Source organism: Corvus hawaiiensis, chromosome 3, assembly GCF_020740725.1.
Source record: "Corvus hawaiiensis isolate bCorHaw1 chromosome 3, bCorHaw1.pri.cur, whole genome shotgun sequence".
NCBI classification, from domain to species: Eukaryota; Metazoa; Chordata; class Aves; order Passeriformes; family Corvidae; genus Corvus; species Corvus hawaiiensis.
This window is the reverse complement of record NC_063215.1, coordinates 64,559,405-64,575,395: the sequence shown is the minus strand read 5'-3', so window position 1 is coordinate 64,575,395 and position 15,991 is coordinate 64,559,405. Positions and strand designations below refer to the sequence as shown.

Here is a 15,991-nt window from a genome sequence, read left to right as displayed (position 1 = left end):
TATGGAGAGTCTGACCACTGAAATATCAGAAGCAAAGCATGTCATGTGTGCATGGCCTATCCATGGCGTGCTGTCTAGTGCAGGAATTAAATCAGTGATTTTTTCTTAAATAAACTTTTACAAAGATTATCAAAGAAAAATAATTAATTTTTCTTAAAAGTTACACCTCTTTATATCTATTCATTGATCATTGTGACGCTTCTCACATCTCTGAATATATAAATGCGTTCAAGTCGTGTAAACTAATGATTCATATAATGCTAAATAATTTGTTAGAACCCAAGCAGTGCTAGGCCTCGGAAAGGATCAGGCTAAATACTTCACCTTTAGCACTAAGCAGCTCATCATAAACATCACAGAGCTCCTCTGGAGGTGATTCTTGTTACTGATCAAATTTCCTCCACACAGTTTTGAATTCAACTATGCTCCCTCTGAGGCAGCCTTACTGATGGCTTACACATTTATCTAAATTGCTGTGACCCTTTACTTTGCTGAGCATACATGAAGTTTTCTGAGGTCAACAACAGTCATGTTTCTGCTAACACTCCAAATCAGTCTTTTTGGTTCCCACTGGCTGGATCCAGTATGTCTTTAACACTGAGGTAAACTTCAACACTGAAAGTATGGTCCTTTTGCTAATTTGTATGGAAATATGTTTATATATGAACAAACAATATGATTCCCATTGGGAGAATAGTTTAAATTCAACATGTCTTTAATATTGATTTTCTTGGGACAAGAGGAAGTTGAGTCTTTTTGCATGAATATCAACAAAAGAACACTTTAAAAACTTCTATTGGTATAAACTTATTGCAGTTTGCATGGAGAGAGGTGAGACCCCTTGCTTTTCGTTGTACACCACCACCACTCCTACTGCTGCCTTTCAGAAGAATTTCTTCTATCCTAGTAAATTTTATCTGTCCTTCAGTTAACAGGATGAATTCCTAAGGCTGAGGAATTAGAAACATTTTCAGTGCAAATTTATATTCCTGATTTTTATCAGCATTTGATTTTATCTAGACTATATTTTTCAGAACTCTGAACAGCAAGGAAATCAGCTTTGAAGAAAGTGAGTGTCTCCAGCTCAGGGAAAACAGAAAGTTAGATTATGCTTCTAATGTTGTTCAACAGATGCCTGTGTAAAGACAATGGAATACACTTGAACAGTATGAATATAATTTCCTGCAGAGGTGAAAAGGCGTGTGTGGGGAAGATCCACAGACTCTGACACAAACCAGTCAGAATTGAGATCTCCACACACAAACTGTTCATTATTCTCTTTTCAAACAAGAGTCCACCCATGTCTTTAGATGTTATTTCAGATTACAGCTAGAGACAATTTCCCTGTGCAGCTGTGACACAGTACTTGGCACAACAGTGAGGGAGAGAGTGCCACAGGTAAGTCTCCCCAGTGGGAAAGAAACTGGACAGGCACAACCAGCCACCACAGATGGAGTGCATCCGGGAGTCCAACACCATGGGGCAGAAACCACAACAACCTGGAGGCATGAGAGGCAAATCCAGTTCATCAGTAATTCCCAAATGTAGGGACTCAGAATCAGTTCACGCAGGAATGAGGAATTCCAGGCATCTCACAAACGCCCTCTACCGAGAAGTGGGTCTCACAGGAAAAAACACTCTTCATGCATTTATGCAGCTCAAGGCACTTAGTAATTCCAGGGCTAATTCCAGATTTGCACATCACAACATGTGTAGTCCCTCAAAGAGCCAAGCGTATCTGCCACCAAAACTATCTGCAGTAAGCAGCCTTTAATTATGTATGTGTACTTGCACATTAAATGAAAACTGGGTTCAAGTGGAGCCCTGGAAGTGATCATGTTTGAAGGCCTGATCTTCAGTCAAATATTAAAAAGAAACAAGGCAACAACCAAGGAACAAATACTACTTGATTTTAAACACTGAGCATTAGGAACCAAATCTTCAATAAATTTTTTAGTATCACACATTAGATCAGTAGATACAGTTGGAATAAGTGGCATGTATTGTAGTAAAGAGTAGCGTCTTCCAGACAGTCAAAAGTACAATAACTCATGTCACTCATGTTTTCTTTCTTGTTACTTCCATAGAGGCTTTCTTATTTTGATGGAGGGAACTCTGCAAACAAAAATGGAAATTCAGGTGCTTCCAGTACTAGACAAAGCTGGAAAACTAGCAGAAATGGCTTTCTCCAATATTCAGACATGCAAGCTCTCTTTTGGCAAACAAAACTTTATCTTATTGAGGCCAATTCAATTTTTTGTAGCATTTTCATGGTGCTTGTTTTATTCATGGCACGAGGATAATAGGTGCCATTACATTTAACCACATTAGTGAAGCAATGAATTGGGTGCTTAATGTTAAATGTGCAGCTCATCCCTCTAAGCTCAACTGCAGCTTTATGCATGCATTTAGATTCCATTTGTTTTACTCTGATTATTCAGTAGGACTTCAACTCATTAAAAGGTTAAACAGCACACCACTGAGCTGCAAACGGAAGTCAAAAGCCAGGCTTCAGGTTCACTTAGAAACAAATGCAATATCAACCACTTCCATCCCATTTGTCCTTGATAGACAACTAACACACAGCTGCTCTTATAGACTCAAAACAAATAATGATTTTCTGTCAAGGAAGTCCCAAGGAATGGCTTGAGTTCCCTTGGCAGAGTGCACTCAAAAGGACTGCACAATGCCAGCTTACTCTACTTCCATCTCAAGTTATCCTCCTAATGTGGTGTTACGAAGCACATCATTGAACACGCATGACAAAAGAAAAACATTGTTATTAGTTCCTCCTAGTGCGAAGATAATGGAATTCCTGTGCTTGAGCTCACATGACACTGGAGCCACTTCAAAGAAAGTGACAATTTTATTGTGGGCCCATTCATCACACTCAGTGGGGTTTCACTGCAGACACCCATGGGGTTTGTATTGGGTTTATCTGACAACCTCTCCAGAATTAATTTTTTTGTATTTCAATGCAGCTGCGTTCCTTATGGGTTCCTAGAACAAAATCAGAGCATTGCCAGCTAAGTCTTCTTTTAGCGCTTTTATCACAGGACAGAAATTCAAGTTTCTATACTGTCACCGAGGTTGATTGTTGATTGTCTTATATTACACAATCCAGTCAGGTAAGTAATCATGTGATTCTCACCGAAAAATAAAAATATACAAAGTAGCATTTGTATAATGCAGACTGTTACCTAAAATGTGTTCTGAAATATTGTTTCTATCTATAGTGGAATCAAATGCTGAACAAACTTCATGGGTTCATGTTCATCAATTGATGTGCAAATAATAACTACTATACCAAGCATAATAAAAAGCATTGAAAGATCCATCTCCATTTCGAAACTTGGAGTTGTTGTGAACTCCTTTTGTGTTTTTAAACATTTCTATTTAAAGAGATCCTAATAAATACAAATGCAACGATTTTTGAAGTACACTCAACAGCAGGTTTTCAATAGGCAATTCACATTTTAAAATAATTAAATTATTGAAATATTACTGATATTAAACATGCTGAACTAATTTAGTCATTTCATAGTATTGTGGGAACACTAAAATTGCATTTGGATGATAATTAAGCTCCATATGTATTATGTATCGGAAAACAATTCACTGTAACCACAATCACTGCGTTTTGGTGAAGGTTAGTCACACATCCTGAGAACCACAGTACTTTATTGCAAATCACACACCACTGTGAGACATTACTGCTTTTAGTTCATTTGACATACACAAACCTCAGCATTCTCTCTATGCAGGAGAGCAGCAGACTGCATTATAAAAAGCTTGGAAACCCAGTCTGAGTGCTACCGATACAGCACCTTTTACAGTACTCCAGGAGACAGACATTTCATTAACTGCCTGAACTAGGAGCTGAGTAAATAACATGCACTTATTGAAGCACTTTTCACCTTCTTTCTAATTTAGCTACTTCAGTAGATGCACAGCAGGTTCCTTTACAGAGGGCATTCTGATGTCTTACAACAGTTATTTCAACCATGTCATTAATACAGTCATTGAGGCACCTTTTAGAGACACAACAGCTAAATCCATACGTAAAATGAACACCAATTCCCATCACTTCCCTTCTTCTGCCTATGTTTCCATGCCTATGAGCACACATGACAGGGGGAACAATGCTTTTTGATACATCAGCTTGAAGTCATGCTGCAGCCAGTTACAAGGGAGGCTCTCTTTTGAGTTTAGAGGCAAAACAGTAACTACCCCTCTCTGGATTTGGTGACTGGATTTCACTTTCCTGTGCACGCCAAATAAACTACTGCATACCAGTGAGTGAATGACAAATTAGCATTTCCCCTTTACTGGTTTCCCATCTCCATCCTTCCTCTCTCCATCTTCCCATAGAACTCCCACTGCATTCAAACTACTGAGTTGAAGTACATCCTTGCGGCAATTTACCAGTAGGAGTGTCTGTCGCATGCATGGACTCGCATGCACAGCTCTTCTGGAGCTCCTTCAACCTCACATATTGAGTAGGCTGGCAAATTATTAATAGCAATTATTGCCATTAAGTTATTTGTAGCAATTTTGAAGTGGTTAATATTTATTTGTATTAATTCAATTTCTGTTTCTTTGAATTCAGAATCGTGGATCTACGGCTTCCAAGTCCTGCTGCATCCTTTTTTAGTGGACTTGGTCAAAAAGTTAGTAAGATCTAGATGCTCCGGCTAGCCGGGTCTCGGATCTTCCCGCCGGCGGCAGCTCCGAGAGCGCTGCGCCGGGGCCTCAACCGGGACGAGGATGGGGACCGGGGCGGGGAGCGGCTCCGGGGCCGGGCGGGGGTGATGGTCGGTACAGCGGGTACCCCGGGGTGGCGGTGAAAGGCTGGCGTGGGGCAGCGGGGCAGGGGCAGCGGGGCAGGGGCGCAGCCGGCGGCGGGGCGGCGGTGGCGGCCGGCGCTGCTGACGGTGCTGCCCGGGGATTATCGCCGGGCGCCCGCCGGCCCCGCTTTTGCTGCGCCCGCTGCCGGCCCGAGAGCAGGGGCCCGCCCGGGGACAAAGGGCGGAGCGAGCCGGGGCCGGGGCCGGGGCCGGGGCCGAGGCCGGGGCCAGGGCGGGCTCCGGCTCCGGCCGCCGCCCACACAGGGCACCTTCCCCAGCCATGTCCCCCAACTACATCCGGAGCTTCTCGGAGGGATGTGTGAGTACGCGGGGGCGCCCCCCTGGCCCCGACCGGAGCGGGGGGTCCGGCCCCAAACCGCGCGGGGACCCCGCCGCGCCCCCGCCCCGCGCACGGGCCAGCGGTGCCGCCCGCCTGCGCTCTCGGCCCGAGCACGGGGCTGGAATTGCCCCTTCGGGGGAAGCTTTAATTTGCGGGAATAAGTATGGCTCTAAGCATGTTTAGGTTTGATGGTGGCACGGCGGTCTGTGCTTTGCCATCACCTGACATCATGTGAATGAATCAGTACAACAGCAAAACGAATAGACTTTGGGTCGAAGCGTTCAGCTCCGTCTGGCGCCTTCTGCAGCAGCGGAATACAGATAAAGGCAGTGAAACAAATGAACTGGCAAGTGCTAGACAAATTAACATTTATATAAAGTTAGTAGGAACAATAAAGTGTTCTAAGACATTATTTTGTTAGAGAGCTACTGCTCTCTAGAGCATAGACAAACTCTCTCTTTTTAAAACAAGTAGAATAAAATAAATACTTTGGATAGTGAAAAAAAGCCAGTAGACCTCCAACAATAACACTGTTCATTTTTATTTTTTTATGTTGAATGAACCCTCTGATTTGCAGCTCAGGCCGCCAACGGTAATTGGTCAATTCCACACTCTTTTTTTTGGCTCAATTCGAATGTTTTTCCTTGGTGTTTTGGGCTTTGCTGTTTATGGAAATGAGGCCTTGCATTTCAGCTGTGACCCAGACAAGAGAGAGGTTAATCTTTTCTGTTACAACCAGTTCAGACCGATAACTCCTCAGGTAATGATCTTTTTCTGTTATTTTTTCATTATAAAAATCCAGTGTTAAGAAAGTAAACTGCAAAAATTAAAACGTGATTGTTCCATATAAGTACTAACTGACTAATTATAGTTAACTAGGCTAATTATAACTAGATTTTTCATTAATATTTTCCTTTTAATATTTTCCTTTATCAGTGACTAAATAGGGAGCTGTGCTTCCTTTCCTTCAAAACAATCCTCATGTTTCAGAAACCAACTAAACTTTTCAAGTCAAAACATAACTGCTTTTTACTTTTATTGTCATCTAAGTGCTTATACATTTGATATATATTTAAAACAGACTTGCAAAATGTTCCAATATGCATGTGTTTTAGCTGTCCCAATGCAGTTGTAAATGATCTGACAGCTACATTTCTGCTACATTTTAGGTTTTCTGGGCATTACAGCTGGTGATTGTACTGGTACCTGGAGCCTTTTTTCACCTTTATGCTGCTTGTAAGAGCATCAAACAGGAAGATATTCTCCAAAAGTCATCCTACACCGGTTTTTATATATTCTCTGTTTTCTTAAGGATTGTCCTTGAAGTTGTGGCTTTTTGGCTTCAGATTCAGCTCTTTGGTTTCAAAGTGAACGCAATCTACATGTGTGATGTGGGAGCACTTGAAAAAAAGTTTAACATTACCCGGTGCATGGTGCCAGAGCACTTTGAAAAGACGATTTTTCTTATTGCAATGTACACATTTACTGTGATTACAGTGATCTTGTGTGTTGCTGAAATTTTTGAGATCTCATGTAGAAGGCTAGGTTTCTTAAAAACTCAGTGATGTCAACCACACGTACTCATTTACCGCCCTGTCCACCTACAGTCTTGTAACAATGATTTCAAACCACAAATCACAAATCATCTCCTGGCCTCTATGCAGTGTTGCAGAGGAGAACCACACTTAATATTACTGAGGCAGAATAGTCATTTGACCTGAACTCCTTATCTAAAACACTGTTTTAGAATAATCTTTGTTTCCATGTCAAGGCCAAAGGCACTGAGGTCTCCAAGAGCAATATATTTTCATGACCTGCCACATACGATAGTTCTGCCTCCAGGGGAGTGTCTGTGTGTGTGGAGAAGGTTATTTATAAACACACTTCTATTCACAACTTTTCTGAACACATGCCATTGGAGCTAATAAGGTCATTGCCCTTTCAGGAAAAACTATTGCAAATTTCTTACATGTTCTTATGGCTTGAGAATTGAGCAATAATGGTGGATACTCTCTGGGTACCAGAAAGCATTCAAGCATCTTCCCAAGCAGTGCCACTGAGATGCAACCTGCATCTCAGCCCCCAGGGGCAGAGACTCCTGGTTAGGCTGTGGTGACAACATATCCATGGATACCAGCTTCACTCTGCAGAGGCTCAGCTACTGTCACCTGCTGGCTCAGAATCTCCTTCTAAAAGTGAAAGAGTAGCATGGTATTCTTTGTGCTGACTGCAATGCCTTACCCTCCTGTTTTGGCTTACCACGCAGAAGATTTTTACCAATTTAGTATGATCACATTTTGAAGGAGGAAAAGGGCTTCTTGACAATTTTGCTTAAGTGGCTTAGAAGTGTCAAAATAAAATCTCGGAAAAAAGCCATTCCTAGGCCCAATCATGACTTGATTTCAGTGAGTTTTGCTTGTGTGTGACTGTGGAATTGAGCCCACAGAATTTTCTGCTGTTTGTGTCACATCTAACTTCTTCTTGCTGTGACTAAAGTTGCTAGAATAACAATGAAAAAAGAAGTCTGCATATTAAAATTATTCTATGCAGTAAGTGCATTTGGTTAGGTTAGGTGTCAAAGGTATATAGGTATCAGATGTTTTTGTGTGCAACAGTTTCTTCTTAAGAGCTAATAAACATATTTAGAAGTGATTTCCTTGTGCTGAAGTGAGATAATGGAAATAAAAAAGATTTCAGAATCAGAAAGAAAGGAGAAGGTAGTTTCCTGTATAAAATATCTACACACAGCAATAATAACAATCAGCCATTTTCCATTCCTTTTTCAAATATAAAAAGCTGGGATCCTGATAACAGAATTTGGGTCATTTCAGAAATGTTTAGAAAAGTCTGGAAAAATTCTTACCAAATGTTTTACCACCAAGTGTTAGTTAATAAGTCCCAAACACAGTTGAATTATCATAGCCTTGCAATTCTCACCCACAAAAGTAATCCTGATCACACAAATGGCATTGAAAGTTTTAGGTGTCTTGGATTTGATTGAATCTGGGCCATGTAAAACAAAGTGAGCTAAAACTAGGTGTGTGATTTTTTTTTAATATGCTGATCAAGAACAAGATGATATATTTCAATATATTAAAGCATTAATATTATTTTTCCCCCATGGAAATAAGTTACATGTCGTAAATAAATGTCCAGTCAAAGCTATCAGATTTATGCAATATTAAATTAATTATTTGATATTTGCAAGCATTGCAAGTGGAATAAAAATCACTGTGCTAACTTCTTGTTTGCATAATATGCCATGTTCTTTGGTTAATACATGTTTAATTTTTCACTGTATATGTCAATATCCATCTGGAATTATTATTGCAAACTGAAACTTGTAATCTCAGGTAAAAAAAATTTTTATTTATAAAAAAATACAGCATATAGAACTACTAAGAAAAATAATTTACTTTCACGTGCCAGGTACAGTTGTTATCAATGGTATACAAATGCCACTTAATCAGTTATTTGTATAATAATAAAATAACTTAATCACAACCTTGTCAGTATTCTCCCTGGTGCTTAATATGTCATTGCTTGCTGTTCTTCTGTAAATTTCCAAACACTTCAGAAGGGTCAGAGGTGTGCCAAAACCCCCAAGCCCTCAGGACTTCCTTAAATCCCTGTTACCATCAAGACCCTTGAAGAACAAGTACTGGTGTGGGACTGCCTGAGGATCCCTTGAGTGCTTTAGGAGCTGGATTACCCACCACTATGCCCTTTCCTTTTGTGGTCAAATTCTGGAACATATTAAAAATTTTCCTTCTTCCAAATGAGATACACCACCAATATTTTTTTCTGCATTTCCTGTGGAATTAAAATTGTCAAATTCCTCAGTTTTTCATTTTAAAGAAAAAGTGCATTATTGCCTTTTAGTGCAAATGTTTTTCTGTGCCTGATTCTGCTATTAGTTTCTAGAACACGTTGATGGAGATATTATATCCATGTAAAGAAATCATTTCCCTGTGGCTTTCAACACTCCTATTTCCTATATTTGCCATTTGTTTTCCTGGCGCTCTTTGTATTCTCAAGTGTCTCTAAACTTTCTTTTGCTTAGTCTTCCAAACTCCCACCACTTTCATGCTTATTCACATTGTTTTCTATCAGCTTCCTTCCACCCTTCGTCCCTCTGAGATTGATATGCCCTCATGCATTTCTCAGTGTTGCGTTGATTTTTGCTCAAATGCTTAGCAAGTCTTTGAGATGATCACGAAGGCTTATTTTTTTCCTTGTTGCCATTTAGAAAGGAATTATATAATACACTTGGGGATTCTTTGATTCAATTCTATTTCTTTACACAGCGAACATGAAGTCCTGTCTCCCAGAACACTGAGGAAGCATTTTTGTTGCTTACATCAGGTTCGCACTGTAAGTGCTTTGACTTTTTCATTGCTTTCCACCACACTCCAGCCACCTCATTTTCCCAGATAGCACTCAAAGCAATCCCCAGCTCATGTGTTTGCCGTCAGTTTTGTCTCTAGTCAGACATCATGACCATTTTAGTTCTCACTTAACAAAGAGCTGTAATTGTGACATGATTGCCTTTACATCAAAGGTATAGCTGCTCTGGGCCACCCAGATTCTAGTATAGCACCACAGCATCCCAGTCCTGCAACCACTCCTTGTTCTGTTCCTTTCATGGATTTCTTTCTTCTGTTCAGACATAATATCCTTTCTGTTCCCTTTTTGGCACTCTCCCATGTCAGCAATGAGACAATGCAGCCACCTCTCCTACGCTGTGCCTCCATCCAACACGCACCTTTTTTTATGGCCTGGAGCATCGCCATTCTCCTCCCCTGCAAACAGACACTTTGAGATCAAGAACAGGTTTGGCAAAAGGGCTGTCTAAAAGAAATTTTAAAATAGTTTTAACAATGTCATCGGAATGAGATAATAGACACTAAAATAATTTATATTTCAATAACTTGTGAGATCCATTTGAAACTATTTTGTTTCAACAGTTCACATTTATTTTGCTGTTCTCATCCCCTCTCTGCAAAAGCAGAAATCCCTGGTGGTTCCTCAGAGAAAAAGTTATCTGGGAAGTGGTGGTCCTACAAGATGCATGTTCCAGGGTTGACAGGCTTGCTGACAGCTGGCAAGAAGCAGCCCAGTCCTATTACCCAGGCCATGGTAGCATTGCAAAATGTGGAATATGTAAAATTTTCTTAAGAAAGGATTTTTTTTTTGATGTTTAGTCTTTCTATACATTCAAGCCTAATCAACAAGAAGGGACATTTAATCCATGAAAACAGATAGCAGCTAGCAAGCAAGCTCTAAGTGATGTCCAAGTGTTAGAAAAACAAATCAAATTGGTAGAAGAATTGCCTCATTTACCAGGTTTACATTGTTTGCCAGGTTTAGAGCTTGGCATTCTTCATTGATCTCAGACCCAGGGGGAGGCTAACAAATCTTGGGAAGAAGGTTGCCCACTGATAGTTGACACAAGGAATGCAGAATTTACAGGCCACAGGGCCATTTGGCAGAACTCACAAAGTCAGGAAGAAACTAATAAGGCAACTCAGCAACTGTGCTGCAATCAGCTCTCACTGGGTAAAAGGTAGTTCTGGCAGGGGGAGATCCTGACCACCAGCTGATGGACCAGAGACCCAAGAAACAAAATGACTCAAATGAGAAAGACTAAGCATGGTCACTAATTAGCATAAGAAGCAAGAGAATCATCAACTAACAGAAGACAGAATACTAATTGATAAGAAAACTATGTTAACCTGTAACCTTTGTTTGCTAAATGTATTAATGGCAAAGTGTTGATAGTTGGGGTGCTTGATTTATGGAATACCACCAAACACCCAGGCTGGCGCAACTCTGAATAATCAATGTCTCTCTCGAGTGTGTATTTATTGGCACACCAGGTAACTGATCCGATTTTTGTGGACAACAGTTTTTGGGGATGAAGGGCAGAGGCCAGGATGTAAAGGTGCAGTTCAGCCCCCGAGGGCCTCCTGGACCTCTGGTAAGCCTTGGCACAGCCCAAGGATAAGATGTTTCAGTCTGAGAAGGGATTTTACTTTCAGGTGTACCTCCACAGGCCAGGTCTGCACAGCTCTTTGGGCTGACCTGCCAAAGGAAGGGAGGCAGAAGGGATGGGGAAGGCGTCACTGCTCAGCCCTGGGCAGCCGGGGCTAGGCTGCCATTCCACCGCTGGGCCAGGGAGAAGCCCCGGCCGCCCCGAGGTCTCCAGCCCTTCCTCACGGCTGCTGTGGGACGCGTTTCAAGCACTAAGGGGCCACGCAGGTGGCGTTCGAAGCTGTAGCTCCGCATACACGGACGGACGGACGGACAGACGGACGGCCCCGCCCGCCCCCTCCCGGACAGCAGGGGGCGCTCTCCGCGCCCCGCCGCCCGCCCGCCCACGGCTCCCGAGCCGGAAGCGGAAGCGGCGCGCGGCAGCCCCGGGAGCGAGACCCGGGAGCGAGACCCGGGCGCTGCCGCCTCCCGCGCCATGGCGGCCTCGGCGCTGCCCCCGCTGCCGCCGCAGCTCAAGAGCATCCAGCACCATCTGCGGACCGCGCAGGAGCTGGACAAGCGGGAGCCCGTGGTGGCGTACTACTGTGAGTGAGGAGGCGGCCGCAGCGCCGCCCCGCCGGGCCCGGCCGCCGCTCCCTCCCGCGGCCGCCAGCCGCTGCACCGGCCGGAGCGCTCCTCCCCTGCCCGCCCGGGCTGCCCGTGGGATGTGCGGAGACGGGGGGCGGAGGGAAGCCCCACCTCTGGGCGGTGCGGGGTGGTCGCGGTGTGCTCGGCTGCCGCTGCAGCCCCGCTCGCCTTTCATCCTCTCTGTGCTTGCGGAGTTAAAGGCTCTTCGCAGTCGTAGTGCGTATTCGGCAGCCCGGCTGCGTGCGCGTACGCCACCGTGCAAAGTGGCCCTGATGGGATAGTCCTGAGAAGTATGGCAAGAAATAGCATTCAAGAACCTTTTCAGACTTTTTGTCTTCCTGTCCTGTGTAACCCTGAATAAGTATTTTGAGTCTGAGAATCTTTAGTTCTGATAGTAGTTCTTCCCTTCCCTTTTCTTTCCTTTTCTTCCCTTTCCCCTTTCCTTTCCCGTTCCGTTCCTGCCCCGCCCCGCCCATTCGCACGGGGTCGGGGTTCTCAAAGGGAGTGAGTGGGTTGCTCTTTTTCTACTTCTTTCACCGAAATGAACACAGCAAAACCTTACTGCAAATCTTGCAAATTAATATGTAGATTTTTCAAGCTAATATGGCTTCTAAGCTAATTAAGAAATGCAAGCCTGCTGTTAAGCTTAAATGCCTGTCACAGTTAAGCCACACTTGGAAAATGCCTAAGACTAGCAGATCACCAGAAATGTATGTTTATGTTGTCGACAGCCCACCCTTAAGGGGAAGGAAGGTGTGTCATCACAGTGTTGTTTTTTTTTATTGAGATGCGAGGTTATTTGAGGGGTTTACTTGGCTTGTCTTCAAGAAGAATGAAATAAAAAATAGATGTAGAACTGGTAGTTTTTCTTTGTAAGGTGATTTTAATTTAGAAGAATGAAATCTTGACATTCAGGTTTCAGATAGCTCTGAAAAAGCTGTCATCCGAGTGACAGAAGAATAATTTTACCTTTTCTGTGATACACAGGAATAATGTGCTAACGTGGAGAAGTGCAACCAGGAAGGTGAGGTAGCCACATTTTAGAACACTGGATGTTCTCAGTAGTACTCTCTCTTTATTTACTGGAAAAACAGGACGAGTGGCACTGCGTGTGGCAGGAAACACCAGCTAGGTCAAGTTGCACTGAGTTTTTTGTTGTTTGTTTGTTTTTCTTTATTTCTCTGGGTTTTTCTGTCATTATTCTGTCATTTTTCTGTCATTCTGTCATTAATAACCTGTCTGGCTATACAAGAAAAAGATATGCATTAGTGTAGGTGATAAAATACAAGTCTATTTTAAACCAGAAATGTTTTAGTGTATGATCTCTACTTTTCTTTGTGTTTTGCATTCTGAAGCTTAAGTCTTAGCGTAGAGGGGAAAAAAGCCCGTGTTGGATAATTACCATTTCCTGTAAAGTCGCTTGCCTTGTCTGTCCTAAGCAGTCTGAAACTTTTTATTTTTTCATTTGAGTGCTTCAACACATCTGATTCATTACTGAGTATAGCAGAGACTGTATTCCAGAGGTATCTTTTTCATTACAGTATTACGTAAAGTAAAAAGCACTGATACCTCTTTTTCAAGTTAGGTCTTGCTCATTCTTCTCCTTTGTGTATTTAAAAAAAACAAAGGATCTTTGTTTTCACCAGTGTTCCACTGATGACACTTACTTCCTCCCGTGGTGGATGAGTTTGTCTGGATTGATGAAAATGCATTACTCCTGTTCCATAGTTGTTTTTGTCTTCATTTAGTTCTGGCTTTGAAGCAAAAGTAAGGTTTATGAGCCATTAATTTTTAACATTGTGGGTTTGGAATAATTGCATGGAATCCCAAAGTATTAATTATTAATATTGCTACTATCAAAAAAAAAAAAAGTACTGCATATACTCCTAGCATGCTGTGAAAGCTTTACTAAAAAGATAAATTTTTAGAAGTGTAGATCTGGGGACACAAAAAATTTTCAAGATACCTTTCAGATAGTGTTTTGAAAACGCTTCTCATTAGACACATCACTGAAAAAAGTGAGCATCTCTTTGTGGAGCCTTTGAAATGGGTTTCAGAGGAGCTCTATACGTTTTATATAATGTATTGTTTGGAAGGAATGGAGTGAGGAAAGCACTGTGCATGCTAAGTTGTGTGGTGTTGCCTGTGCTGGCACTTCTCCACCAGCCTCATCTGCAGGCACATGCCTGGCACCCTGCATGTCCTGGGACCAGGAGGCTGGTGAGGCACGGCAGAGTGCACCCTGTGGTGAAAGGCCATGCGATGGGACAGTGCTGCATGTTCCATCACAAGGCTGCTTTCACAGGCACCCTGTGAGGGGGAGCATTGGTTAGCTGGTGGATGTAACTATCAGTCTGAACAGTGATGTATTTATAGCTTTGGAGTGTTGCCATACGTGGTTCATACGTGGAAAAAAGCTTTGGTCACAATACTATTAATGTTGCCATGGTACAGTAGTTTGCAGTATGGGCATATGTATGCTAGGTTTTGTTTTATGTTAATTTTAGTTAAATTGCTCTATTATATGTCTAATAATAAGAGCTGTGACACAAATTAATTTGAGCATCAGAAGTAAGTGCACTCTGACAAGATGTGTTTGCAACCTAAAATAATTGCTGTCTATAGCTTAGCAATAAAATTGTCAGAGAAATTACTGCTCTCATTACTTTTTTGTCTCTCATCATAGGTGATATAGGTGTACTCTTAAAGCTGGGAATTTATATGGCAGTTACATGTTTTATTTGCATACACTATTTTAATTTTTTTTCTCTTGTGTGCATTTTAAGCATTAGGATAGCATAAATCAGTAATGCCACCTAAAGAAAATGCTGTAGTCCTCTGGTCTCTCATTCCCAACCCTAGAGTGGTTTGGAAGCAAATGTTAATCTAATTGCATGATGAAAAACAATAATAAGCTATTTTTCAGCCAGGCCGATTCACTGCTGCTTAAGCAACTGTGTTCCCACAAAGACAAGGAACAAGACACAGTGGCTTGGGACAAAGGCAGGACTCCTGCTTTTTTGGTATTGCTGGCATATGTTGATTTACAGAAACTGTAATTTAATTCCCATTAATCTGTTTTACACAGTTTAAATAGCTGCAGCAGGGATTATTTGTCTTTTTCAACAGCCACATAATTTTCCACGTGAGAAATAAAATGTTGAACATTGATGTTCTTGTACACTATAACACAACACTTTTTGTTGTGGTACTTCCACACTGCAAAAATTAAAAAACTGGTTTATTACTGGTAATCCTGTGTAATCCTTACAAAACCTTCATGCTTAACCTCTTTTTTAGGTAATCAGATTCAAAGCAGAATATGATCAGTAGCTTTAGATGTTGTGTGTAAACTATTACCTTTTTATTGAAGTAATTAAAATACATTTTTTTCCTGACAGTATGTACCATAAATTAACATGGTTGTAACATTTGTTCTACCCAGAACACAGACCGTAGAGAAATAAAGAAACCAGGTTTATTTTTTTAAAGCTTTTAAGAGGACATGATCTCACAAAATAATTCTTTTAAAGAGATTAAACACTTAATGGTTAATGTAAGTGTCCAGCACTGCAGTGATCTACCACTTTACTTTAAACGCTTTCTTCCCCACTTGATACTTTTTTTCACTTTTGTATTATTTGTTAATCATTAAGTATGTAGGTATTTCAGGTTCGGTAAAGGTCAGTTTATTCAGCAGGTATAAGGGAATACTAGAAAAGAATGCTACATTGGTTGCCTAGCAAAAGTCAAGTAAGTAATTGGTAGTCAATAAAATAACTTATTATGTTAAAAACTTACATGAGTCTTACTGTTTGACTACTTTGAGATGTTATTTTGCAGACACAAGGAGGCAGGCTCTGATTAAAAAAAAATCTCTGGCCTGTAATAACTGAAGAAATCATATATCCAAACTGTGGCAGTTTGACTGATAAGTTTGGGGTCTTTTTAATTGCAAGGTTTGAGAGGTAGCTGTATCTTCCAAAAACTTCAGGTTTACAGTTTAAAGCAAGATTTTCATTAATGGCTGTTGTTTCAGCCTTCCTGTAGCATTGTTAATCTCTTTGCAAAGATGATTGGTAGTCTATACTTACTGAACATTGATATTCTAATTCAAAAGTATTGAGAGAATGCCATTGAGTTGCCAGAAAAGGACTGATGTTTCATGAACAATGTTTGGATA

General features: G+C 41.5%; 2 protein-coding genes across 3 annotated transcripts in view; both read left to right on the top strand.

The window, feature by feature from the left end:
* The first annotated feature begins 5,024 nt into the window (after nucleotides 1-5,024).
* Nucleotides 5,025-8,691, top strand: GJE1 (gap junction protein epsilon 1). The gene is made up of 3 exons (XM_048299314.1): nucleotides 5,025-5,166; nucleotides 5,765-5,947; nucleotides 6,357-8,691. The coding sequence occupies exons 1-3, from the start codon at nucleotides 5,128-5,130 to the stop codon at nucleotides 6,750-6,752; spliced, it is 618 nt and encodes a 205-aa protein (XP_048155271.1). The 5' UTR covers nucleotides 5,025-5,127; the 3' UTR covers nucleotides 6,753-8,691.
* A 2,893-nt stretch (nucleotides 8,692-11,584) lies between these two features.
* The window catches only part of VTA1 (vesicle trafficking 1), a 37,865-nt gene continuing 33,458 nt past the window's right edge, over nucleotides 11,585-15,991 (top strand). For both annotated transcript variants that reach the window (XM_048297554.1, XM_048297553.1), the window contains exon 1: nucleotides 11,585-11,765. In XM_048297554.1, the coding sequence (XP_048153511.1) occupies nucleotides 11,657-11,765 (109 nt within the window). In that variant the 5' untranslated portion in view covers nucleotides 11,585-11,656. The remainder of the gene's footprint in view (nucleotides 11,766-15,991) is intronic.

Bases quoted from the DNA above. Each gene is read 5' to 3' on its own strand.
- GJE1 (XM_048299314.1), top strand. From the start codon at position 5,128: ATGTCCCCCAACTACATCCGGAGCTTCTCGGAGGGATGT. The intron at 5,167-5,764 runs GTGAGTACGCGG...TCTGATTTGCAG, and splicing joins GGAGCTTCTCGGAGGGATGT to CTCAGGCCGCCAACGGTAAT. The intron at 5,948-6,356 runs GTAATGATCTTT...GCTACATTTTAG, and splicing joins TCAGACCGATAACTCCTCAG to GTTTTCTGGGCATTACAGCT.